At 48.4% G+C, this 27,395-nt stretch overlaps 1 protein-coding gene across 2 annotated transcripts; it reads right to left on the reverse strand.

The window, feature by feature from the left end:
- Window positions 1-2,175: 2,175 nt before the first annotated feature.
- Window positions 2,176-25,784, reverse strand: ALDH9A1 (aldehyde dehydrogenase 9 family member A1). 2 transcript variants are annotated; one of them, XM_045982853.1, is made up of 11 exons: window positions 25,589-25,784; window positions 23,498-23,643; window positions 20,368-20,497; window positions 19,449-19,583; window positions 17,910-18,106; window positions 17,068-17,208; window positions 15,058-15,246; window positions 14,521-14,608; window positions 9,434-9,575; window positions 5,669-5,781; window positions 2,176-2,860 (listed from the first exon to the last, which is right to left on the reverse strand). In XM_045982853.1, exons 1-11 carry the CDS (start codon window positions 25,767-25,769, stop codon window positions 2,766-2,768), a joined length of 1,557 nt encoding a protein of 518 aa, XP_045838809.1. In that variant the 5' UTR covers window positions 25,770-25,784; the 3' UTR covers window positions 2,176-2,765. The 2 variants fall into 2 exon arrangements, with proteins under 2 accessions (XP_045838809.1, XP_045838810.1); XM_045982854.1 differs by lacking the exon at window positions 25,589-25,784 and adding an exon at window positions 25,307-25,325.
- Between the last annotated feature and the right edge of the window lie 1,611 nt (window positions 25,785-27,395).

Raw genomic sequence — 27,395 nt, forward strand, 5'->3', positions numbered from 1 at the left:
AATTGGGAAAAGCGAACAGGGTTTGTTGACTTGGAGAAGGCTGCAGGCTGGCAGAATGAGGGCGGCCCCCGGCGGAACGCGGCCATGAACTCAGTTCACAGGGAGGTGGCGTCTGTACCGGTGCTGCTCCGTGCTGTAGCCACGGGCCACATACAGCTGTTTACATCCAGATGAATAAAATGTAAGTAAAACTCAGTTCCGTAGTTGCTCTCGTCACCTTTCAAGGCCTCTTTGACCTGTGAGGATTAGAGATGGGGTCTGCACCCCGGCCCAACTCTCAAATCCATGCTTTTTCCACTCGGCTCCTCCATCACCTAAGGCTGGAATGCTCTGCTCCGTGACTGGACTCGTCGGCTGTGGCCACATGACCACCCAGAGGCCAGCAGTGTACACTCTTGCTGTAGTTGGGACATCTTCCCCAGCATGGAGCAAAAGGAGGAAAATGAGGGCTGTTTTCATAAAGCTTTAACTTTCATTCTTTTTATATTAAAATGTCCTTTATAATAAATGATGGTGATGATGAATGGTATTTGTGGTCCGGACTTGAGAAAAACTGAGTTTATAACAGGCTAGGGTTATGGTTTTGTTTTTTGGGCTTTGTTTCTCATGTTTATTTTTCGTAAGCAGTGCACCTCAGTTGAGAACTTGTGGTTTCCTTCCACACCACACAGTCTGGGCATCAGGGAAGCGGCACGGGGCAGCCTGGGGATGAAGGGACATTTTCACCTTCGCTGCAAGTCTAGACGGGATGTAGAGTCATGTGATCCTTCTTTGTCATTTTGCTCTTGTGGCATGGGCTCCAGGGAGGTTTTATAGGGAAGCCCACCCCGTGAAATGATGCTGTGATTGAAGAGGGGAGCCCAGAGCTCGGCTTTCCCACTTCCCCAGGCGCCCCACCCAGGGTGCCTGAATCCACTGTGTACATCTCTGCTGCGGAGAGTAACAAAGCGATTTCTATTCAATTACTTTGTCTCATGGAGAAAAGAAAATTTTTTTTTGGTGTTAAGTACTGCCCCTCACTGCTCGTCTAGCAGTGTATGTCCCAGAGTCGGTTTATTTCTGTGCCGAAACACATTCCGGCCTTTGCCGTAGGAGACAGAGAACCATTTGGGTCTAATTACTCCACATTGCACCGTGGGGGACACCGCAGCGGGGAGCTGTGTGCCCTCGGGACAGGTTTATTAGCCTCCCGTAGCCTGAGTTCACCCGGCTGGGTGGGGATAATGATAACACTTCCCACAGAAAGTTCTTGAGATCAAACGGCAGCACACGCGCTTCGCACGCCAGACTGCACGGTGCACCCCAGGCCGGTGCTTAGGCTGGTCCAGCACGAGGTGTGGGAAGCGCGGGCGCCCCCTGCTGGTGAAGCTTCATGCATCAGGAGGCGCAACCAGGGGACCTGACCAACCTCTTAGGCTCTAAGGAGCCCCCACTCCAGGGTTTGCCCGTGAGGGGGTTTCCAGAAGTTACCAGCAATTGAAGTGAGGGAGGCAGATGTCTCTCCCCGGTGTGGGTGGGCATCACCCAATCTTTGGGACCCAGACAGAGCAAAAAAGATGGAGAAAAGGGGAGTTTGATCTCTACTTGAGCTGGGCCACCCATCTTCTGCCCTCGGATGCCAGTGAGCCTAGTTCTCGGTTCTCGGACCTTGGGACTTGGACTTAGACCCTCCGCCCCTTTGGTTTTTAGGCATTCAGACCCGGACTGGATCACAGCCCCCGCTTTCACGGGTCTGCAGATGGCAGACGGGGCCCTTCTCAGCCTCCATGATCATGTGAGCCGATTCTTCTAATAAATCTAATCAATCTTCCCTTACATCCACCTGCCTGCTCCCTTTTCCACTCCGCTATGTCTCTGGACAACCTGACTCACGCAGCTAATACACGTAAACTGTTTCCCTAAAAGGCAGAGAAAGGGGCAGGATGAGGACCCCCACGACAGGCTGAGAAGTTCCCATGGCCTCACGGCTCTGCAAAGACAGGCACTGTGTGTCAGGACGGGGAAGGACACGGAGCCTACACGTTCCCCGGGGGCCGCAGCGTTCATGACAGCCACGGAAGCCCAGCCTGGTGTCCCGAGTGTAGAGGACAAACCCCTGGCCTCCCATATGGAGCTTCAGCCCTACTCTGTGGACTAGCATTCCATGGAGACGGGGTTCATTTTAAAACACGAAGCTGAAGGGATTAACAGTGTGATTTATTTCTCTTTCGTGCGCTATGGTAGCATACAGCTAGTCTGTATATATAAAGAAGAGCAGGCTGTCTGTCGTGCAAGGGCCAGGGACTGATTTCCTCTACCAGCACCGAGTGGAAAAGTGCTTCCCTCTGGCAGGTAACCATCGTGCAGAATGTGACCCTGTCTGTCATCACGATCCCGACCGTGGGCTTTCTCAACGGAAGGACAAGGGCCCAGAGCGTAAACGTGTCAAGAGCAGGAAATCGTGTCCACTTACTCCACCAGGAGCCTAACTGGGAAATAGCTCTTTGAGGCAAACCAGAGCCCGAGCTTCGTCAGTGGCTCAGATCTGTGGGAGAAGGATAATCCTGGTCCCTCTCTCCGTTCTCAAGTGCTTTAAGCACAACCGCAGCTTCCTTGATTAGTATCTAAAAGGCACTTAGGCACATTTTCAGTTAGGAGGGGGACTGAGACATGAAGAAGAACACTGAGCCGATCTCTTCTCCCAAAAGACACAGTTCGGGGTTTGGACTGGAAGCCTGTTCCATGGAGATCTGGTCCCTGCTGTCCCCTGGCCACACCGCCCATTTTCAAAAGGCCGACTCCACATCACCCATCTCCACGCACACAGTCTTCAGCTGCGAATAATACTCGACTGTCACCCGGCCGTTCTCTCTGCCGAACCCTGAAAGGAAGAGGGGGGTGAGAATCACCCGCATGACAAAAGTCCTTGGCAAGCGTCAAGGACAGGCCCAGCTGACCCCAGCGGGGGAGGAACATAGAACCGACAAGGTTTGGGATGAAGTCCTCAACTCACCTATCAGCGATGGAACGAGGCAGGGGGAAAAGGGACCCACTGGCCTTTGGGGAGGGGGACAGGGAAATAGCCATGTCTTGTCTCTACGACAGGAATCTGAACTTACATACCTACCGCTCTGGGTTGAGATCTGAAAACATTCCGACTTTCCCATCTAGTGTGAAAACAGTCCCTACAACAATCGGCGGATGCCTCTGGAAGTTGCTGCTAACCTGGGGCGCCCGTCTGGCTCTGCCAGTCTGATTTCGGCTCAGGTTGTGATCGCAGGGTCGTGAGAGGGAGCCCAGCCCTCTGCTTCAGATTCTGTCTCTCTCCATCTCCCTCTGCCCCCGCCCTGCTCCCTCTCTCTCAAACCCCCCAAAAACAACAACAACCAAAAAAAAAAAAAAAAAAAAAAAGAAAAGAAAGAAAGATTGCTTCTATTGCTTAAAAGCTAACCCTATAGACTAACTCTGAGATTAAGAAACTAAACAGAGACGCACAGACCTGACCGCACAGGTCTGAATGGGGAAGGCCACCTTCGCAACAAAATGTGGAAAACGCAGGGAGTCGACTTGGGATTCTCTCTCCCTCTACCTTTCCCCCCTACTTGTGTGCACGAGCTCTCTCTAAAATAAATACATCGTAAGAAAAAAAAAGTTGGTGCTCACTGAAAACTTAACTCTACAGAAGAGATTTTTTAACCTTTTCTTACACCAAATCTGTTAAGAGCAGCTTGCTTTCCCACCCTGCCAACTCGTAACACCGGGGGACTCTTCAGGTAGCCCGGTCACTAGGTCACACACCACAAGGCCAGCATCCCACACCTGGCCTCTCCTGTCACCAGGCCTCAGGCTCACGCAGGTCTGCCTCCGAAGGGCAAGGCCATGTCCCCACACATTCACGCCTCCAGGGGCACCGTTCAAAGGTGATTTCTACAAGGGCCCTGCTAAGACCTGGATCTGGCCTTTGTCCCCTTCCACACCCTGAGCACGGAGCTAGCTGGGTGGGGTTGCTCAAGTTGCTTCCCCTCCCATCTGGCCATGTTTCAAGTCTCTCTCTCAGGCCAGGTAGACGAGCTGAGCACATGGATCTGAACAGGCAAAGGTGAGGAAGGGAGAGCTGGCCTGACAGGTCGCCCTGAGGCCTTTGCTGCAGATTCCAAACCTTTCCCTGCACCGAGGTTCACCTTAATAAAGCAGCATCCGGTGCCCCGTCTGCATTTTGTGCCCGTGTGTGCAGCTCCTCTAGGCGCGCGCAGGGACAAGGGGGTCAGAGGAGCGTGACGAGGGAATGCCAGCCTAAGAACAAAACATAAACCCGGGGCGACTGGGTGGCTCAGTGGGTTAAAGCCTCTGCCTTCAGCTCAGGTCATGATCTCAGGGTCCTGGGATCAAGCCCCGCATCAGGCTCTCTGCTCAGCAGGGGGCCTGCTTCCTCCTCTCTCTGCCTGCCTCTCTGCCTACTTGTGAGCTCTGTGAAATAAATAAATAAAATCTTAAAAAACAAAAACAAAAACAAAAAAAGTAAACCCAACGGCCACCATCTCGTCAGCTCTCCTCGGGCTCTGGATGTCGCTAACAGTGATGGCCACGGATACGGGCCAAGAAGCCAGGGCTCAGGCTCTTCGCCTGGCGCCCCCACGTCAAAACTGATCTTCAGGGGAAGGTAGGGGAGACTATGGAGGACATTTACAGGCAACAAGCTCCATGAGAACCTCGGAGTAAGGGCTCTGCCCCGGCCGCCTCGAGGCTCCTCCTCACACACGGGGCCTCCACACGCGCCTGACTGACGGCGTCCCCGTCAGCAACGGGCGGCAGCTGAGGGACCGCATTCCTAGATGGCGTCCAGGGCAACCCGAGTGACTCTGACTGCTGTTGAAAACAAGTTAATATCTACCTGCTGAGACGTCAGAGCCACTCGACCTCTAAAAACTCCACAGCTGGGGATCTGCCTTTGGCTCAGGCCATGATCTCGGGGTCCTGGGATCGAGTCCCGCATTGGGCTCCCTGCTCAGCGGAGAGCCTGCTTCTCGTCTGCCTCTCTTCCCCCGCTTGCACACACACTCTGTCTCTTTCAAGTAAGTAATAAAATCTTAAATAGAATACACACTCCATAGGGGCGCCTGGGTGGCTCAGTGGTTTAAGCTGTTGCCTTCAGCTCAGGTCATGATCTCAGGGTCCTGGGATCGAGTCCCGCATCGGGCTCTCTGCTTGGCAGGGAGCCTGCTTCCTCCTCTCTCTCTCTCTCTGCCTGCCTCTCTCCCTACTTGTGATCTCTATCTGTCAAATAAATAAATAAATAAAATCTTTAAAAAAAAAAAAAAAAAAGAATACACACTCCATAGCAGATGGCGACGACCACCCCGAGGAGGGAACATGCCGTGCGGATTTATGCCTCCAGCGATCACAGACCGTGAAGAAAAACTAATTCCACCCCCGAGAGAAACTTCTTCAAGACGTCTACCAGCCATTCACAAGCTATATACACGACAGAACCTTCTGGACAGCTTTTGAGAGGAGAAAAAGCTGCTTGGCTTCCATTCCCAGAGACTGCTCTGGTGGGTCTCGGGAGGACCAGGAATCAGGGTACTTTTCCAGGGGTTCGGATCCTGGTTTGGGAAGCTGGTCCATAGGGCCTGAATGACGACCAGTATCCGAGAGGCCCGGTTTGCTTTCGCACTCGCCAGCTCCTCACCTGACTTCTTGTATCCTCCGAAGGGCAGCTCCACGGGGCTGACATTGTAGTTGTTGATGAAGCACATTCCGGCCTGCAGCCCGGCCACCACTCTGTGCGCGCGCTGGATGTCCCTGTGAAGGGAAAACGCAACAGAACAAGCTGCTTATTCATAGCTTTGCTCCTGCTCCAACAGGAAAAGTTAGGCTACCAGTTCTAAAGGTCTCAAAGAATTGCCAAGTTCTCGTTTCTTCTCTGTGTTTTAAAATCTTGTGGCATCCCTGCAAAAGAGAGAAGGACCTGAGCTTTATATTGTCATCTGAAAGCATCTATAAGTTGCAGCAGCAACAAGGGGGCCAAACACTTTGGGAGAAAAAGAGTCTTTTTTTTTTTTTTTTTTTTTTTTTTTTTTTTTTTTTTTTTTTTTTTTTTAAGATTTTATTTATTTATTTGACAGAGAGAGATCATAAGTAGGCAGAGAGGCAGACAGAGAGAGTGAGAGGGAAGCAGGCTCACCGCTGAGCAGAGAGCCCGATGTGGGACTCGATCCCAGGACCCTGAGATCATGACCTGAGCCGAAGGCAGCAGCTTAAACCACTGAGCCACCCAGGCGCCCCGAAAAAGAGTCTTTTTAACAAACAGTGCTGGAACAGCTGGCGACCCACACGTCCACCAAGAGGAAGGTCAATCCCTTTCTATACTATACTGAGTTCATAAATATGAACTCAGATGGATCACGGACCTAAAATGTCAGAGAAAAAACCATAAAACTCTTCAAAAAGAAAGAAGTCTCCAGGACCCTGGGTTAGATAAAGCCTTCTTAGACATGATACCAAAAGAAACAGACAAAAAGAAAAGAAACAGAATGAGACTTGGTCAAAATTTACAATTTTTGTACTGCAAAGGAGACTATCAAGAAAGTGGAAAAGACAACTCCCGGAAACGCAAATCAAAACTACACTGAGGGGGAGCCTGGGGGGCTCAGGCAGGGGAAGTGTCTGCCTTTAGCTCAGGTAGTGATCCCGGGGTCCTGGGATCGAGTCCCACGTCAGGCTCCCTGCACAGCAGGGAGTCTGCTTCTCCCTCTCCTGCTCATGCTTGCTCTTAAATAAGTAAATCTTAAAAAAAAAAACAAAAAAACCTACACTGAAACACCACTTCACACCACCAGGATGGTGGAAACCAAAAAGGCGGAGAGAAGCACGGGATGCCCCGGATGTGGAGAAACTGGCCCCTCCCACGTCGTTACTGTTGCCCCAAGAGGCCACGGGGCGTCTTGGGGGAACGGTTGAGCACTGCCTCAGAGAGTCAAGTAGTCACCATATGATCCGCAATTCTGCCCCAAGGTATGCAGCCCAGGCAGAAATGAAACATAACCACACAGAGACTCAGATACAAGTGTCAACAGAGACATGATTCAGAAAAGCGAAACAGTAGAAACAATCCAAATGTCCAGCAGGTGAATGAACAAGATGTATCCATTCATATTATTCTGGAAATAATGACACCTCCTACAATATAAATGAACTCTGGAAACATTCTGAGTCAAAGAAGCCAGTCCAAAAAAAAAAAAAGAACAAAAGAAAACATTTTTAATTACATGTTTTTTGGCCTATATTATATAGATCGGTGGGGTATAGAATCTACATTATAATCTAATCTCTATCTTTTGCATTTTATTAAAGTAGTATTCAACCTATTTGTGACTCCAAGTTTGATAACCCATACAAATATGTATATCATAAACATGATTTGGATTAAAATAATCTTAATGTAGACAAAAAAAAAAAAAAACAAAAGATATCATGTCATCAGATACCGAGATGAAAAGTGGAACATTTCATCAGTGATTGTACTGACTGATGTCCATCGGTCCAAATACTCTGATACTTAAAATTACTTGGGTAGCTACAGTGATGTATAAGTGGTTGAGTTAAATTGGTTAATGTTGGCAATACAGGTCCTTCGTGAGCATTTTCATGTACTCTCTGCTACATATAACACGAAATTTGTGGACATGAGCATAAAATACTGTGTACACACTATAACATATATGAGGCATTATACAAATGTGTTATTATTACATTAATACAATTTTAAATGAGACCAGGAAAAAAAAAGCCAGTTCACAAAAAGTCACGTACTGTATGATTCTGTTTACCGGAAATATTCACAACAAGCAATCCGCAGCTGGAGCAGGTGGGTTAGTGGTGCCCAGCGCCCGGGGGAGGGCACGATGAGGAATGACTGCTCATATTCGTGGGATGCTGAAAATGCTCTAAAATTAGATTATGGTGATGGATGCACAACCCGGTAAATACACTAAAAAATAGTGAATTGTACGTTTTAAATGGGTAAATTATATGGTACAGATTATCCTACACAGCTGTTAAAAAAGGAGCAGCGTACTGGAGTCACCCTCTGTGAGAGCCTCTGCGGCAGCAGGGACCAGACACTTAACCCAGCCAGTCCTCGCCATGAAGAAAGCAGCTCCTGAGAGGACAGGGCAGGACTCTGAGAGTTCCCGTAAGGGTGGATCCCGCTGTCCAAGTCCATGGGCTGGACAACACCGAGAGGGAACCCTGACGTCACTGTGGTCTTGGGGCAATTACGGTATGTTCAAGTAGGTTCATCGGTTACAACCAACGCACCCTCGGGATGGGGACGCTGATGATGGCGAGGGTCGGGGAGCAGGGTTTATGGGAAATCTCTGTGCCTTGCTTTCCACTCGGATTTGCGCTGAACCTAAAATTGCTCTAAAATATAAAGTCTACTCAAATATAAGAAACAAGCAAACAAAGAAACAACAGAAACAACAGCTCCTCAATCTTTTCTTTCTTCAGGGTTCTTTTTTTTTTTTTAAGATTTTATTTATTTGAAAGACAATGAGCGAGATGGAGCACAAGTAGGGGGGAGGGAGAGAGGGAGAGGGAGAAGCAGGTGTGGGACTCGATCCCAGGACCCGGGGATCCTGAGCCTGAGGACAGTTAACTGACTGAGCCACCCAGGTGCCCCTACACTGTTTCATTCATCAGACCCTACAGGGGGACCTGGGTCTTCTCTCCCAGGTTCCTCACCACAAAGCTATAAAAAATCTGAGCCAGCATAGTTCCAAGTATAGAGCAATATAAGATAATTCCAAAGTATAAAGCAATCCCAGAGAACCACTCATAACTGCCAAAGACTAATCAAAGTTTGAATATGGTCAAGCCATCTGCAATCATTTTCAAGGAAATTTTACTCCCAAATCACTTTTTACTTGTATTATAGTGGTTGATGTTTATGGATAAGATACTAATCACAATTTTACTTACAAGAGTCACAACTGGAAACAAGGACCTAAACGAAAAAAGGCCCACACATTTTATGAAGCATTCCAAATAGGAACTACTCTAAAGTCGTGAAAAGTCACCTTTTTGGAGAATACTGCCCAGTGTTTATATGCTTATAGGTTTCTAAGTTCCTTGACATGCAGGTTTTCAGTAGGCACCCAACCTGATGTTTTACATAGATCAGAATCTTAACCTTAGTTCAATAAAATGAATGAAATAGGACAGAATATTCATCAACACTGTTTACAGGTCAATTTCAGTGCAACAGCAGGGGGCTCTGGCCGGTCAGGGCAAACTACGAGACACTTTCTGGCACCTTCGGACCTCACCTGGAGCAGAAAATGCTGATGAAATGTCAACTCCAGAGAGGAAATGAGAGCAGTGGCCTCTCTGGGAAGATCCGGTATACATTCCCCACTCCTGCAAAGCTGTCTGAGGTGTCCTTCCCACGTACCTGGTAAAGACCCCAGCCGCTAAGCCAAAAGTGGTATCATTGGCTCTTTCCAGGACCTCCGCTTCGGTGTCAAATGGTAAAATGGACATAACTGGTCCAAAGATCTCCTCTTTCACGCAGGTCATGTCGTCTCTGCAGTTAGCTGCAAGCATTGGAACAGAGCCAAACATCAGTGACGGGATTACCGTGCTTGGCGCTTGAAAACGCCTTCTCCGCAGTAACAACGAGACACACAACCCTAAGAACGCCTGAGAACCCTGCTCGAAACACCAGCTGCAGCCCAGCCGCGAGGTCTGCGAATGACTCCTCACAGATCTACAACGATGGCAAGTCTGCATCAAGAGGTGGTAGAGCTTGGTGTACAAAGCACAAAAAGCACTCTGGTCAGCTGTATGTCACGCTCTACTTTGGGGACACCTGCACTCTCTTAAAGATATAATAAATAACTCCTAGGCTGTGCTTCAGGATAGCTCATTACGTTCTAATTCTCTGAAAAGTGGTAATCCACATATGACATTTAGGGAAACGATGGCCAGAATGTTAAATTACTCAAGAGTCTGGGGAAATACTTCATCACCTCCTGCCGACTGGTAACACTCGGTGGCTCTGTACGCAGTGACTTCCCTGTCCCAGAGTCGGGGCAGACGCGGGCTCGCGGTAGCAGCTGCCGCGAGGGAGGACAGGTTCCTGTCTGAGACCGAACAATACTGTACTTTAGCCCCCAGATCTTAAGGGATCGAAAATTAACCCAGACTCTGTTATGATTCCCACACTTTAATAGGAATAAAAATGAACCGGGGGCTTATTAAAAAGCAGATCGCCAGGGCGCCTGGGTGGCTCAGTGGGTTAAGCCCCTGCCTTCGGCTCAGGTCATGATCTCGGGGTCCTGGGATCGAGTCCCGCATTGGGCTCTCTGCTCAGCAGGGAGCCTGCTTCCTTCTCTCTCTCTCTCTGCCTGCCTCTGTATCTACTTGTGATCTCTCTCTGTCAAATAAATAAATAAAATCTTAAAAAAAAAAAAAAAAAAAAAGGCAGATCGCCGGGCCCCACTCCCTGCGAGTTACACTGAGAGCGGGAGGCAGGAATCGGCCCCTTTAACATGTTTTCCAAGTGGCACAGACGTCAGGGACCACAAACCAGGCTTTCAGAATCAGGGGAATAAACCTCAGTTTGGTCAGCTCCCTGTTCTTTGCCCCAGTTCATGGCCTGTTTAAGCATAACTTTTTTTCCTAATTGTAAAATATGTAATCCCTGTGAAAAATTGGGACTACTTAGCAATGCACCAAGTACAACAAAAATCACCTCTAATCCCCAGCAACCAGAGAAATCCACTGTTAATATTAGGATGCAAACTCCATTCCTTCTCTCTCCCATGCATACATTTGTTTTTTAATACATCTGGGTTAATACCATACACACTACTGTTTAATCTCTATTTTTTATTTATATCTAAAAATACATTGTAAGCTTTTCCTATTCACTTAATAAATACACGCTAATCCATGGTATGGATGCTAGGCTCACAGCTTTCAAATCTCAGCGGATCTTTTTCTTTGTGAGGGCTTAAGGTTAAAATGCGTCAGATAATCAAGTGCTGGAAAGGGACACCGCTGTCAACCTTAGGGACAAAGATCCACTCCATCTATCCTCTAGACAAGGTGTAAGGAATGGAATTACACAACATAATTTGATCTGTATATAGTTTTTTAAAGCCTATGAAACTACTGATGCCTTTTTTTTTTACTATTTTTTAACTTCGAAATTAACTAACATATAGTGTATTATTAGCTTCAGAGGCAGAGGTCAGTGATTCATCAGTCTCAGAGAACACCCAGTGTCCATTGCATTCTGTACCCTCCTAATGCCCGTCACCCAGTTACCCCATTCCCCACCCTTCTCCCCTCCAGCAACCCTCAGTTTGCTTCCTATGATTAAGTCTCCTATGGTTTGTCTCCCTCTCTGATTTCGTCTTATTTTTCCCCTCCCCTCCCCTATGCTCCTGTTTTGTTTCTTTTTTAAGATTTTATGTATTTATTTGACAGAGAAAGAGATCACAAGTAGGCAGAGAGGAAGGAGGAGGCTCCCTGATGAGCAGAGAGCGCGATGCAGGGCTCAATCTCAGAACCCTGGGATCACGACCTGAGCCAAAGGCAGAGGCTTTAACCCACCGAGCCACCCAGGCGCCCTCCTGTTTTGTTTCTTAAATTCCACATATGAGTGAGAATATGTAATTGTCTTTCTCTGATCGACTTATTTCACTTAGCATAATACCCTCTAGTTCCATCCACATCATTGCAAATGGCAAGATTTCATTTTTTGATGGCTGCATAGTATTCCATTGTATGTATATACCACATCTTTACCCATTCCTCTGTCCATGGACATCTCAGCTCTTCCTATAGCTTGGCTGTTGTGGACATTGCTGCTATGAACACTGGGGTACAGGGGCCCCTTCAGATCACTACATTTGTATCTTTGGGGTAGATACCTAGTAGTGCAATTACTGGGTCGTAGGGTTAGCTCTATTTTCAACTTTTTGAGGAACCGCCATACTGTTTTCCAGAGTGGCTGCACCAGCTTGCATTCCCACCAACAGTGTAGGAGGGTTCCCCTTTCTCTGCATCCTCACCAACAGCTGTTGTTAATTTTAGCCATTCTGGGGGCACCTGAGTGGCTCAGTCATTAAGTTCTGCCTTCAGCTCAGGTCATGATCCCAGGGTCCTGCGATCGAGCCCCAGATCAGGCTCCCTGCTCTGCGGGAGGCCTGCTTCTCCCTCTCCCACTTCCCTGCTTGTGTACTCTCTCTCGCTGCATCTCTGTCAAATAAATAAATAAAATCTTTTTTAAAAGTTTTTTTTTTTAAATCCATTCTGACTGGTGTGAGGCGGTATCTCACTGTGGTTTTGATTTGTATTTCCCTGATTCCAAGTGATGTGGAGCACTTTTTTCACGTTGTCTGTTGCCCATTTGGATGCCTTCTTTGCAGAAATGTCTATTCTTGTCTTCTGCCTACTTCTTGATTGGATTATTTGTTCTTTGGGCGCTGGGTTTGATAAGTTCTTTATAGATTTTAGATACTAGTCCTTTATCTAATAGGTTGTTTGCAAATATCTTCTCCCATCCTGTCAGTTGTCTTTTGATTTTGTTGAGTGTTTCCTTTGCTATCCAAAAGCTTTTTATCTTGATGAAGTCCCAGTAGTTCCCTTTGGCCTTTGTTTTCCTTGCCTTTGAAGACTTGTCTAGCAAGAAGTTCCTGCGGCTGAGGTCAAAGAGGATGCTGCCTGTGTTCTCCTCTAGGATTTTGAAGGATTCCTGTGTTACATTTAGGTCTTTCAACCATTTGGGGTCTATTTTTGTGTGTGGTGTAAGGAAATGGTCCAATTTCATTCTTCTGCATGTGGCTGTCCAATTTCCCCAACACCATTTGTTGAAGAGACTGTCTTTTCTCCAGTGGATATTCTTTCCTGTTTGTCGAAGATTAGTTGACCATGGAGTTGAGGGTCGATTTCTGGGTTCGCGTTCTACTTCACTGACCTGTGTGTCTGTTTTTGCGCCGGTACCGTACCATCTCAACGCTGCAGCTTTGTAATAGAGCCTGAGCTCCAGGACGGTGATGCCACCAGCTTTGCTTTGCTTTTTCAACGTTCCTTTGGCTATTCGGGGTCTTTTCTCACTCCGTAAAATGTTAGGATCATTTGTTCCAGTTCTGCGAAAAAAGTTGATGGTATTTTGATAGGGATGGCATTAAATGTGTAGATTGCTTTAGGTAGCATAGACATTTTCACAATATTTATTCTTCCAATCCATGAGCACAGAATGTTTTTCTATTTCTTTATGTCTTTCGCAATGTCTTCCATGAGCATTTTATAGTTTTCTGAGTACAGATCCTTTGTCTCTTTGGGTAGGTTTATTCCTAGGTATCTTACAGTTTTGGTGCAAACATAAATGCGATCGACTCTGTAATTTCTCTTTCTTTTGTCTCATTGTTGGTATATAGAAATAAAATTAATTTCTGTCCATTGATTTTATATCCTGCCATTTTTCTGTATAAGTTCTAGCAATTCTGGGGTGGAATCTTTGGGGTTTCCACATAGAATATCACGTCATCTGCCAAGAGTGAGAGTTTGACTTCTTCAACAATATGGATGCTTTTCATTTGTGTTGTCTGATTGCTGAGGCTAGGACTTCTAGTACCACTAGAACAGCCATGAAACTGCGTGATATTTTTATTGGGATACTAAGATATATTGTATATAGGGATATAAGATATACTGTAACATTACAGAGGAAAGCAGCAGAACAACGTGACCTAGAGCAGTGGGCACCTCTGAGGTAGGCGGAGAGGTTGAAGGGTTGAAGACAGCGGGACGACCACACACTTGCCTGTCCGAACCAGGAGATGTTGAAGACTCAAAGGACGTGCTAAAGATTATTAACTTACAAAATTTTTAAAATATTGCCAGACTGTCTGACAGACTGGTTTTATTATACTGATGATATTTTGTTCAAAGAAAAACATATTCTTCAGCAACTTTCCTGAGAAATCAAATTCATTAATTTTTTTTTTTTTTATCAAACATGAACTTCCTTTTTTTTTTTTTTAGCTCCTTGCTTCCAGAACAACAGGTGTCGACCCAGTTAAGTCTCAGGTAAACTGCACGGTGCCGTCCGAGAGGAAGGAAACTAATCCACACTCCCATCCCCATGAAAGATAATGAACTTCTACTCCTTAAATCTGAGCAGTGGGGACATGGTTTACCGACACTTGCTGTATACTATATACATATTTTGTAAACATCCTTTTCTATCTGACATTTAATTGAAACCGTTTAAAAGCAAACAAGAAGCGGGGTGCCCGGGTGGCTCAGTGGGTTAAACCTCTGCCTTCGGCTCAGGTCATGATCTCAGGGTCCTGGGATCAAGCCCCACATTGGGCTCTTTGCTTATTAGCAGGAATCCTGCTTCTCCCATCTCTCTCTGCCTGCCTCTCTGGCTACTTGTGATCTCTATCTCTCTCTGTCGAATAAATAAATAAAATATTTTTTTAAAAAATAAACAAAATAAAAGCAAACAAGAAGGGGACGTACTCAGTACACAAGGTCTCATGTAATATCCGTCCTTCAGTTTGGGATCTTCAGGTACGTGTACGTCTCCACCACACAGCACTTTAGCACCCTGCCCGAAAAGAAAAAAAGAATGCTTCTTTTCTGCTTAATGTACAACCCTGGCGCACCTGCGTGGCTCAGTTGGTTGAAACATCTGCCTTCAACTCAGGACATGATCTCTGGGTCCTGGGATCGAGCCCTGCATGGGGTTCCCTGCTCGGTGGAGAGTCTGCTTCTCCCTCTCCCTCTGCCCCTCCCCACCTGCTGCTTACGCTCTCTAATAAATGAAATCTTAAAAAAAAAAAAAAAAAAGTACAACCCTGAAATGCATCTCTGAAACATTCGGTGTGTCCTGAGCAGGCGCCTAGTCACTCCACTGAAGGGACAAAACAGAACATAGCCAAGGACATTGCAACATTGCCAGCCAAGCGGGTATTAGCACAGGGAAAGTGCACCCAGCAAGGAACGTGGAATGATTCCCCTCCGCCCTGCCCCAGCCCATCTCCACCTGTTTCATACCTGCTCCTTTGCCAGCTTAACAAACCCGAGGACTCGCTGCAGGTGTGGGCGGTTGATGAGGGGACCCATCCTCGTATCTTCCAGAAGCGGATCTCCGATTTTTATCTTCTCGGTCCGTTTCACCACTTCCCTTGTAAATTCGTCAAGAATTTCCTTTTGCACAAACACTCTTGTGCCATTACAACAAACCTGAAGGACAGACACAAATTTGTACATGTGGAGGGAGGGAAAAAGGAAAAGGGGGAAGAATCCAACAGCTTTAATCTTAAAAGAGACAGTATACCTTTTTAAAAGGTTAGTTCCAGCTCTAAAAATTGTCCCCGTCCTGGACAGAATTACCCATGGAATTGTGGACATACCACCCTCTCAGCAAAGAAACCGCCTGCCGTTCGAGATGAAGGTTCTGGCTTTTTGTTTGTTCACATTTCCTCAAGTTCATAGACCCACACAAGCCCCACCAGTTCAAGTACTGCCTCCTGTCAGAGGCTCGGTGGGGTGTGTGTTTTAAGAGGCGGAGGAGACAGGAGAGGAAGAACAGACCAAGAACGAAGGGTTTAAACCTATGAAAACCTGAGGCATTTCACAGCGAACGTCTCTGGTTCTAAAATCACAAATCATTTATGACCATTTAGATCCTCCCATAGAACGTGAGCACAAATACTGTTCAAACGTTATCGGAACTGCAGATACAAAGTCCAAAAACAGAGCCAAGTCCCCCTGTTCACAGAATAATGAAGACGTATCAAAAGGTCACAGGAGATGCCATGAGTCGAATCTGCAATTATCTGAGTGTCAAGATAAATGATGGCAGTAAATGGACTGTAATCCATAGAATGAAGGTAGAATCCATAGTCCATAATAGTAAAAATAAATTAGTGGAAAAAATACGGGAGAAGGGAAAGTTCCTTCTCACAGAGGAGAGTGAACTAATAAATGTAGAAAAACAGAACTGGGAAATCACCATTTGGGAACCCCATAAAAGAAACTGTTTCCAGCAAAAATCATCCAAGGGTGTTACAACGAGTGGGGGAGAGCCCAGGGAGGCACAGAATCCTCTCGCACGGTCTGCTCTGTGACCCGTCTTCCCACAGAAGGAGACACAGTGACTCCCAGAGAAGACGCCCCTCAGCAGAGTCAACCAAACCACTAAGAGGGACACAACATGACTTCCGAGGTGCTTTCTGTCCCAAACCCATAACCCAAATCTTGTCAAAAGGAAACACCAGACAGACCCCAAATGAGGGACATTCTACAAAATAAATACCTTGTATTCTTCAAAAATGTCAAGGTCCTGAAAAATAAAAATAATTGAACAGCTGACTGTTCCAGGATAAAAGAGGCTGTGGGGACACAACTAAATGCAACATACCTTCCCAGATTCGATCCTGGACTAGAAAAAAGAAACCGTGATCTTGCTTTGCTTGTTTCTGCTAAAAGGACTAATGTTGAGCAAATGGCAATATGTGGGGACGCCTGGGTTAAGTGTCTGCCTTCAGTTCAGGTCATGATCCCGGAGTCCTGGGATCGAGCCCCGCATCGGGTTCCCTGCTCGGCAGGAAGCCTGCTTCTCCTTCTACCCCTCCCCCTGCTCATGCTCCCTAATACATACATAAAATCTTTTGTAAAAATGGCAGTGTGTGGGTGGGGCTGCAGAGTGTGATTACTCTACCTGAGGTCACTGATGCTACTAAGTGCACCGTGCCTACGTAAGAGAATGCACTTGTTTCTAGAAAATACACACAGGAATGTAAAAGTTACGGATCTTATGCCTGCAACTTTCAAACACTTCAGAAAGCATCCCTAGGTACAGAAAGAGAAACAGAATGACAAAGGAAAGGTGATAAAACGTTAACATTTGAGAAAGGCGGCTCAAAGGTACACAGTGTTGTTCGCCCTCTCTGTGCAACACTTCTGTGAGTCTGAAATTATTTCAGAACAAAAAGCTTTAAAACATGCTGTCGACAAAGGGGTGAGATTCCTCTGAAACCTGTGCCTGGGACGGGCGCCTACCTCGCCCTGCGTGAGGAAGTTGGCCATCAGCGCCCCCTTCACAGCGTTCTCCATGTCACAATCCGAGAAGATGATCAGAGGGGATTTGCCTCCCAGTTCCAAGGTAACAGGTTTGATTCCTTTAGCTGCCGTCTCCATGATCTGACAGAAGGAGAACACACACGCTCGGGAGGGTCACACGTCTGAACCGGCACGTGGCATCAGCCAGACGCTCAGTCTCCAGGTCCCTGGAACCGCCGCTACCTGCAGCCTCGCTCCTGTCAGGGACTCGGCCCTTCGCCTACTTATCCTCTTCCAGAACCCCGGAGAGAGTCCGCAGGACTGCACCTGACGTTCTGGAGAGGGACGCATTTTCAAGACGCCGTGCATTCACGTGTCACAGGCGGAAACGCTCACTACTTTACTGCGCTCCAGGTGACAACTAAGGTCGAAACGGTACATGAGAAATAAACTGCTTTGGCGAGGGCTGTGAGCCTGATGATTCACAGACCTGTACCCCTGGGGCAAATAATATAGGCGAAATTTTTAAAAAAAGAAGTAAGCCGAGCGAGGACCCTTCCTTCTGAGGTGGCTGCTACAGAGGCCCTAAGACACCAGGGCCCCCAGTGGCAGCCCAGATGCCGCGCTCTGAGCTGATGACCTCCATCCCCTCGGGGACCGGCCGCCAGCCTAATGTTCGCATCATCCCACTGCACTCCCTGCCGGCTCATTTCCACTCTCCGCCCCGGTCCCAACAGCCTCCCTCCCAGGACTGGGTGAGATTGGAAGCCAGGCCTCCCACGTGGACGCTGGGCAGGCCCGACGCCGCCGTTTGTGGGACCCGATGCCCGTTTGATCTTTACCTTCGAGCCGGTGGGCACACTCCCAGTGAAGGAGACCTTGGCCACGTCGGGGTGCTGACACAGAAACTGGCCCGTGGCCGCCCCTCCCTGCACCACGTTGAAGAGCCCCGGGGGCACGCCGGCCTCCGTGTAGATCTCGGCCAGCAGCAGCACGGACACCGGCGTGAAGGGAGACGGCTTGAAGACCATGGCGTTACCTGCGCGAACCCAAGACGCGAGAACACAAGACTCCTTGAGGCCGGTGATCCTCTGAGCACAGGACGGGACAGGAGGACAAGCCAAGGACAACTCCAAGTGTTTCCTGTCCACCCCCCCCCCCCCGCCCCGCCCATCAACTCCTAGACCCGCACCGGTACCAGTAAGTAAACCCAGCTTGTTCCTCCCACCGTGGCTCCTTGCCCTGGGCAGATCCCAAGCCAGCACTGGTCCAGGCTCAACCAGGAAGACCCAACACTCGCATTTCCAGGCCTTTCCACATCTATTATCTCATTTAACGCATGCCACAGCAGGAGGAAGTGCTGTGCTCACTCCCATTTTACAGAAATTGAAACGGAAGACCCGAAAGGTTCATTCTGATGAGTCTCCAAAGCTAGTGACGTAGCTCTACTCCTCCTGCCCCAGTTGCCTCGGCCTCACTCTGGAACTTGCGGGAAGCAGAAGGGCACAAAGCAGGACACGAGGAAAGCTGCATTTCCACATAGCGTCCCAGCCCTAGTGCTTCCTTTAACGGCAGGATTTTTTTTCCTGAGATACAATAAATCATCTTTTCCCACTGATTCCTCTTTAAATAGTATGAGGAGACTTTTTCGGTCAGCCAGGTGAAGTTTCTCTAGTGGAAGCCTTGCTTATCATTTGTCTTACGAAGGAGGAAGTTTATGTTCTGCTTCTTAAGGGAAGCCCAACTCCTAAGTGCAACTCCCTCTGCAGAAATTCATCCCACGATTCTTGTGCAGAAAGGAAGAGAACTTAAAAGGAGCACCAATCTACATCGATTTGGCAGTAAAAAATAAGACCTCCCAGACAAATTAATGGTCTTCTTTTCCATAACAAAAATAAATTAGATAAATAAAAGTGGGAATAGGGCGCCTGGGCAGCTTAGTCAGTGAAGCGTCTGCCTTTGGCTCAGGTCATGATCCCAGGGTCCTGGGATCGAGCCCCACATCGGGCTCCCTGCTTAGCGAGGAGCCTGCTTCTTCCTCTCCCTCTGCCACTCCCTCTGCCACTCCCCCTGCTTGCACTCTCTCTCTCTCAAATAAATAAATAAAATCTTAGAAAGAAATAAAATAAGATTTGGGAATAATATAGACACAATCCGTGTGCATAAGCCACACTGCCGGGTCCCAGAGCAACAGGGCAGGAAGGGACACACATCTCTGAGGCTTCAGGTGCCCCGAGGCAGGCAGCCCTTCTGATGTGCAGTGTGAGTGTGTGAAGGAGTGTGTGTGTGTATGTGCACACGGGCACGCATGCACAAGCAGGTGAGAGGTAGAGAAAAGGGCCAGAATGATGGCTCCCACGTGAAGAATCCTTCTTTCTTACCACAGGCTAAGGCAGGCGCAGACTTCCAGCAGGCGATCTGGAAGGGGTAGTTCCAGGCACCGATTCCCACACAGACGCCAAGTGGTTCTCTTCTGGTATAACCGAAGGAGCCGCCTGGGAGCTGGATATGTTCGCCTAAGAGGGAAGCGGGAGTCACAGAGAACACAGGACTGCTTTTCCGGACACGCCGCCAACACTGGGTGTCACACTCAGCAGCCTCCCCCCGTCCCAGGCCATCTCCCATCCCCAGCCTCCCGCCGTCCCTGGCCACCCCGCTGTCCCCGGCCACCCTGCCATCCCCGGCCACCCCACCGTCCCCGGCACACCGCGCTCCCCATCCCCACTCTAAGGCTCTGGACTTGCGTGCACACTTCCGCACAGTCTCTCCAAGAAAGACTCCGACCCGTCCCTCAAAGTCATGGTCACTCGACTTCATGTAAGTCTCTAAAACCTTAGCAGGTAAGAACCTGAAGGCGACGAGATGGGGACTGGCGGACCCACACCTCAGACTCTGGCTCCCACAGCCCTGCGGGGCACCGGTGACCATCCAACACCAGCTACAGCAAACCTCACAGAGTCAAAAACAAAACGAAACCAAGCCTTTCCTGCTAACTAGGCAGAACTAGTAAACACGGGAACGCTTACTGACTCCTGCAAGAACTGGTTTTTTAACCGCTTGGCTCAGCAGCCGTGCTGAGTGCGTTACGTGTATTTTCTCACTGAACCCTCATGACCACCCACGAAGACAGTTTCAACAAGGAAAGATAAAGTCATTCTCAGGGTCACCCATGTGGAGAGTGACAAGCCCAGGACTGTTAACCCAGGGCTGTCTTCATCCCCACATCTCTCTCCTCCTGGCCACCCGGGTCTGCTCTCCCACCCGCTCGCCCGCGGTGTCCAGGGCTAGGCGAGGACTCACCGGCCATGGAGCCCGCCAAGCCGGCGTAGTACTCCAGGCACTGCCACGAAGTGTCGATGTCCCAGCGGGCCTCGAAGATGGACTTGCCGTTGTTGATGGTCTCCACCGTAGCGATCTCATCCTTCCGTTCCTTTGGGTAAAACCAAAGACTAGATTTAAGACATGCATAGGGGCACTTGGGTGGCTCAGTGGGTTAAGCCTCTGCCTTTGGCTCAGGTCATGATCTCAGGGTCCTGGGATGGAGCCCCGAATCGGGCTCTCTGCTCGGCAGGGAATCTGCTTCCCTCTCTCTCTCTGCCAACCTGTGATCTCTGTCTGTCAAATAAATAAATAAAAATTTTTAAAAAAGAAAAAAAGAAAAAAAAGACATATATATTACCAGACACCTCCCCAGAGTCCACAGTCGGAATACACTGCACCATTTTTAAAAATAGGAACAGCTTGCATTGTAAATGAAAGGAGCAGCACTGTTACATTTGGAAGAGAGAAAAAGCTTACTGCGAACAGCAGCTCTATTCTCCCCTCAAGTTAATCGTCACAAATTTAAGACCCATAATGGAATGGTTTGATGGGGCGCCTGGGCAGCTCAGTCGGTGAAGCGTCTGCCTCCGGCTCTAGTCGTGATCCCGGGGTCCTGGGATGGAGCCTCGCGTCAGGCTCCCTGCTCGGCTAGGAGTCTGCTTCTCCCTTGCCCTCTGCCCCTGCTCATGTGCTCCTCACTCACTCCTTCTTTCAAATAAATAAAATCTTAAGGAAAAAAAAATGCTAAAGAAATTTCTTCAAGCAGAAAAAATATGACGCCGGATGGAAATCAGGGCCTACACAAAGGAATTGGGAGCACAAGAGGGCGAAGTGGGCCTTGATCCCAGGACCCTGGGATCATGACCTGAGCCAAAGGCAGATGCTTCATCGACTGAGCCGCCCAGGGGCCAAAGGGCTAATTTTTAATTGGCTTACGCACTATGAAAACTAAAAGACAAACTAAAATAATAAATTATCTGTCTGAGTTACCACTTTTGGTCTATTAAAAATAATTTTTAACGACAGAAGAAAATACTTCGTTGAGAGAAAATTCTCCATGAACCCTGTCACATCTCTGTGTGACCCGGGCTTTCTGAGCAGAAGACGCTGGAAAGCTGAGACACAAAGGCCTTGGAAGGCAGACACAGTGTCTTCCTAAAAACAGACGTGCCCAGAAAGAAGTGCAGGTGGAAAGCTCACTGCTTCCCATTTCTGGAGACACCTGCTCACTTCCCAGGGCAATAAAGCTGGTAACACCTTCTCCCTGAGCCCTGGAGATGTGTTTACTGAGTCAGCGCTCCTGCTGCAGGGGAGGCACAGGTGTGAGAGCAGCTCCTGTCTAAACTGAGTCTCAGCACTCCAGGGCTCCCCTCCTGGGGTGCAACTCTGCAAGCGACGGGGTAACCTGTGGCTCTCACTGCATCTCTCCGCGGGGACTGGAGCTCAGGAAACTAGTGCGAACGTACCACTCTCGCTGCTGCATTTTGCTGTGAGTGACAGAACTTATCTTTCTCGGGGCGCCTGGAGGGCTCAGTCGGTGAGGCGTCTGCCTCCAGCTCAGGTCATGGTCTCGGGGTTCTGGGATCCAGCCCCGTGTTGGACTCCCGGCTCAGTGAGGAGCCTCCTTCTCCCTTGGCCCCTCCCCTCTGCTTGTACACTCAAATAAATACAGAAAATCCTAAAAAAAAAAATATTTCTCTAATCCAGCAACTCATGTCTCCTGTCACTATATACATATATATTTATGTGTGTGTGTGTGTGTACACACATATGTATCTTTGCAAATGTGGTAATTATCAGATATGTCACAGTTTCTGACTTAACACACTTATGAGAACAAAAATCACCGGAGTTCTACCACTCAGAGATAGCCACGATTCATATTTTGGTGTACATGCTTCTAAGTCTTCTAATTGTCTGTAATGAACATCTCTAGTCTTTCTGCTTTTTAAGACTGTAAAAAGTTGGGGCACCTGGATGGCTTAGTGGGTTAAGCTTCTGTCTTCAGCTCAGGTCATGATCTCAGGGTTCTGGGATCGAGTCCCACAACTGGCTCTCTGCTGAGCAGGGAGCTGCTTCCCCCTCCCTCTGCTGCTCCGCCCTGCTTGTGCTCTGTCTCCTTATGTCACTCTCTGTCAAATAAATAAATTCTTTAAAAAAAAAAAAAAAAGACTGTAAAAAGTTTAGGGGTTCACTTGGTGGAGCATGCAATTCTTGATCTCAGGATCATGAGTTCGAACCCCATGTCGGGTGTAGAGATTACTCAAAATAAATAAAATTTTTTTTAAAAGACTGTAAGAAGTTTTAACTTTGTCTTTATTTTATTTATTTTTTAAAGATTTTATTTATTTATTAGACAGAGATCACAAGTGGGCACAGAGGCAGGCAGAGAGAGTAGGGGGGAAGCAGGCTCCCTGCTGAGCAGAGCCCGATGCGGGGCTCCATCCCAGGACCCTGGGATCACGACCTGAGCTGAAGGCAGAAGCTTTAACTCACTGAGCTACCTAGGCGCCCCAACTTTGTCACTATTTTAGAGAGAGAGAGAGCATGCGAGGAAGGAGGACAGAGGTGGGGCAGAGGGAGAGAGAGACTCTCAAGCAGATTCCCCCCTGAGCCTGACACAGAGCTCCATCCACAATCCCAAGAACACGACCTGAGCTGAAATCGAGAGTCAGCTGCTTAACTGACTGAGCCACCCAGGTTCACCCTAACTTTGTTTTTTAAGAAGGAAATATCTATAAATTTACGAATCTTCCCAGGCAATTACGGTAGAAAATGTACCTGGAAAAAGAGTGGTAGAGTCATCAGAGGAAAAAGGAAACTGGAAACAAATACAAAGAGTTAAAAGGGAGACAAGCTGCAAAGGACACGTTAGAACAAAGATAGAGAAAACAACCTGCCAAGGGAGTGGTCAGAGAGAGCCAAGATCCAGACGGCAACCACTCAAAGAAAGCATGTCCCATACGCCCAGGTGAGCACATGAAAATGTTCTGCAGTCTTGCAAAAAAGGCATCACCTAATGGAGCATCAAAATCTAATGGCAGATCAGCACAGAGGACCCTCAGAGCAACTCCAGGGGGACATTTCTGAAAAAGAAAGTGAAACATACCCTTATTATCCTGGCAGCCTCCAAAAGAATTCGACAGCGCTCCATGCCGGATTTCTGCCTCCATATTTTAAAGGCAGCTTTTGCATCTTCGACAGCCAAATTTACTTCCTTCTCTCCGGAGCAAGTGAAAGTGGCTATCACTCGGCCTGTAACAGGAAATACAGTGTTATCTCCAACGATCACCTCAAGTTTAAAGGAAGTACTATGTATCCAAATTCCCTTGTAGCGACCCCCTTCCTGTTTTTTAACTGTGGTCTGACTTCATGACCATGGTTCATGACCACGGCCGATGCCTGCGGTTCTTCACTCTGTTCTGAGGCAACAGAACCCTTAAAGAATCTAATAAAAGCTGCAGACTCCTCTCTAGAAAAACATATGTCAGCACATCAGAGAATTACAGAGAGCGTGTCCCTTGCCCCTAAGCATAGCATGAACTTCAGGTTAAGAACCCCTGACCTCCTCTATCTCACAGCTGAGCTGGGTTTTGCAACCCTCCTTAACAATGTTTGAGAATCTCAGGGGTCTTGCGAAATCGAAGTTGAAAGTCCTCAGTCTCCTGGGTTCTGAACTCTGATTTTATTTTTTTTAAAGATTTTATTTATTTATTTGACAGAGAAATCACAAGTAGGCAGAGAGGGGGGTGGGGAAGTAGGATCCCCGCTGAGCAGAGAGCCCCGACATGAGGCGGGGCTGGATGCCAGAACCCTGAGATCATGACCTGAGCCACCCAGGCACCCCTGAACTCTGATTTTATATTCTGCTCTGTGTTCTACATAAGTCGTATCATAGTGCTGACACTTCATGAATATGGTTAATAAACAGCAACATCAGGAAAACTTCTCCCTGAACACAACAAAAAATTTTTCTCAAATAGAAAAAAATCCGGTCTCTCCTTTTCTTACTCCAACCTTATTCCCTATATCCCGGTGCAAAATATGAACCTCACATATCAAGGCTTGTGACTGACTCTACCAACAAGAATTCTTTAAGTACCCCAAATCGGCAGTTCCTTTTCCCTCCACCAAGAACTCCAGGGACTCTGCTTTTTCCAGAAAGATTTCACAAGCCTGCGATTTCTGCTACAAATTTGAATTGCCGGTCGGTAAGGGCAGTGGCTAAGGATGGCACACGCCGTAGGTAATTAAAATAAAGAGCAATTTTTCTCTCTCCTGTAGGCCTATGGGGATGGGGGTGGAGAGACTGTTTCCTCCAGGAAAGTCCCCGGATCCCTGGGGCTCCTTCCTGCTCTAAGGTTACTGCTGCTGTGTGGTTCAGCGGGATTGATGAATCCTAAATTCTGCAGTTCTTTGCAATCCAGTTTTGTCCCTCTGGCTACCCGCCATTCTGGTTTGCACAAAACATTTACATTTTTCTCCCCACAAATATTCCATAAAGCTCAGTAAAACAAACAAAAACCAAAACTAAAACTTCTTCCTCATTGGCTGTGTGATCTTCAGAATTCTCAGAGCAAATCCAGGGCCCAGCAGTGTTTGGCAACTTCCAGCTCTAGATAAAAACTGGCCTTTTTACCTTCCCCAATTCTGATTCCTGCACAAAAATAGTTTAAGGCTAAGAGATGGCAACAAAGTCCTCATTCATGCTCATTAGAGTCATCTGCGCGGCCTCTCCATTCTCCACACGAATGTTTCCACCTGCGTCCTTCCGGAAATCCTAATTCTCTCCTGTGCACAAAGCTGGATACACTTTAATAGCGAACAGGGGCACAACCTCTTGCACCATGGCTTTGCAAACTCTTCTCAAGCCGCTGTAGCATTACCCACGACCCCTCCGCCCCCAGACGCAACTCACCAGCTGTCCCAGCTTCCTAGACTCCCCTCCCGTCCAGATGCATTCGTGTTTGCACGGAGCCCTCAACTGCCTGCACACGTAGCTCTGTTCTCCACACTCATGTTGCTGATGCTGATGTTGCTGTTTGCTCAACGCACTAAGTGTAGGCTCAGGGCAGGATACTTCCAAGAGTGGGGCGGGGAAGCCCCAACCCGCGCCCAGGCCCCGCCGCCGCCCCCCTGCACGGCCGCAGCCCCCGCCACCCGCCGCGCAGGCCCCGCCGCCCGCTCTCCGTCCCGTTACCGGTTGCGGGCTCGAACGCCTTCTCGGTGCCCGAGGCGTCCGCCGGATCCACGCGGGCGCCGCCGCGGTAATTGAGCGGCTGCGACACAACGAAAGTGCCGCTGCTCATGGCCGCAACAGGAACAGGCCGAAGGGTTCGGAGAAGCGGAACGAGAGCTGCCAAGCGGGCTCGGAGAAACATGTGGGACGCGAGCCGCAGGGTAGCGGAGGTTGGGCGGCGGGGAGGGGCGGGGTCTGCGGAGAAGAGAGGCCGGCCCGGAGTGGCTGGCTGGCAGCGAGGGGCGGGGCCGCGGAGAGATCCGGCGAGGGGCGGGGCCCTGCGGGTCGCGGGAAGGGGTGGAGCTCGGGGAGGTGCGGGGCCGTGGAGAGACAGGCTGGCGGGAGGCGTGATCCTCAGGGCTAGGGCCGCGGGGAGACAGGGAGAATGGATGCCCGTCACCCCGGGGCGTACCCCAGCTTAAGGGCCTCCAGGAGATCAGGTGAGGGGCAGGATCTGGGAGACTTGGTGGCAGTAGGCTCCTAAGTGGTCCAGGTCAGTCCCTCGCTTAGCCAGAAGGATGGGGCTACCCACCAGGGTCCTAGGCACACACACATACACACGCACACGCACAGAAAACGAGAACCACGTGAGGAGATGCACAGGTGAATAAACTTGATGGTGGTGATGATTTCACAGTGTATACCTCTATCAAAACACCAGGTCGTACACCCTAAATGCATACAGCTTTTGTCAATTATACCTCAATAAAGATAAGAAGGGGGGAAAGTTCTAAGAGAAGCCGGAGAATGTTAAATCCTTGACTGTAGCACTGCTCGTATCTGCTGTCCCCCACGTCCTCGTCTGAAGCGGGTGCTGATACTTCTGTTTGCAGTGACGATGCAATGACAGGGACCAGATTTACCTTCTTGGCGCAAACAAGGAGAAAACTGGGCTAAACACAGGAAACAACAATTTACAGATACAGGACAAGACAACAGGTAACATAGGATAGTGGTCCTAAATGAGCCCTTCAACTTTCCCAGCTGTCTGCCGAGAAGGAGCGTCCAGGTCACAGGACAGGGAGAAGGAACCCAAGCAGAGCCCAGCCATCTTCCTGAACAAGGAGACAGAATTTCCAGTTTGAGCATGTGAAGGGGGCTAACAAGGAAGGAGCTTTACAAAGAGCTTTGGAGATCAGCAGACTGCCCTTGGTTTGAGGGTTGAATACTGATCTGTAGTACTGGGGAGGCAACAACTGGAGTCCAAGGGGAACACCCGCCAGAAAGGAACAAACAGGAATATCCCTTGAGCTCATATGGGACTGGGAACTGTGTTCCCACCAGCCAGAATAGAAAGACCTTATAATGGAGGGCATTGTGTAGGGTCCTCAGAAGGATATTTTCTCAAAAGTGGGGTCACATTAGCCCTAGGCTAGTGGCTGCTTTGGGTCTGCTGTAACAATGCTTATCCGCCAGCCTCAGAAGGATCTAATCAATTCCAAGTAACTCATCTGTGCCCCAGAACAAACCCCCAAATATTTAAAGGAATACAACAATGTCTAGCACCTGAAAAAGTATAATCCAGAATGTCCAGCGCCAACCAAAAATTATCACCCATGCAAACAACCAGGAGAGAAATCAATCAAAGGAAAGACCCACACAGATGACAGAGTTAACACACAAGCATGTCAAAAGTTATTATAAAAGCACTCAAGATGGTTACGAAGGTAGAGGGGGAAAATAAACATGATGAAGAGGGTAAGATATATAGAAGACCCGCATCAAACTTCTGGAGATGAAAAACATAATATCTGAAATTTTAAAACAT

This window comes from Meles meles, chromosome 17 (genome assembly GCF_922984935.1).
Source record: "Meles meles chromosome 17, mMelMel3.1 paternal haplotype, whole genome shotgun sequence".
In the NCBI taxonomy this organism is placed as follows: domain Eukaryota; kingdom Metazoa; phylum Chordata; class Mammalia; order Carnivora; family Mustelidae; genus Meles; species Meles meles.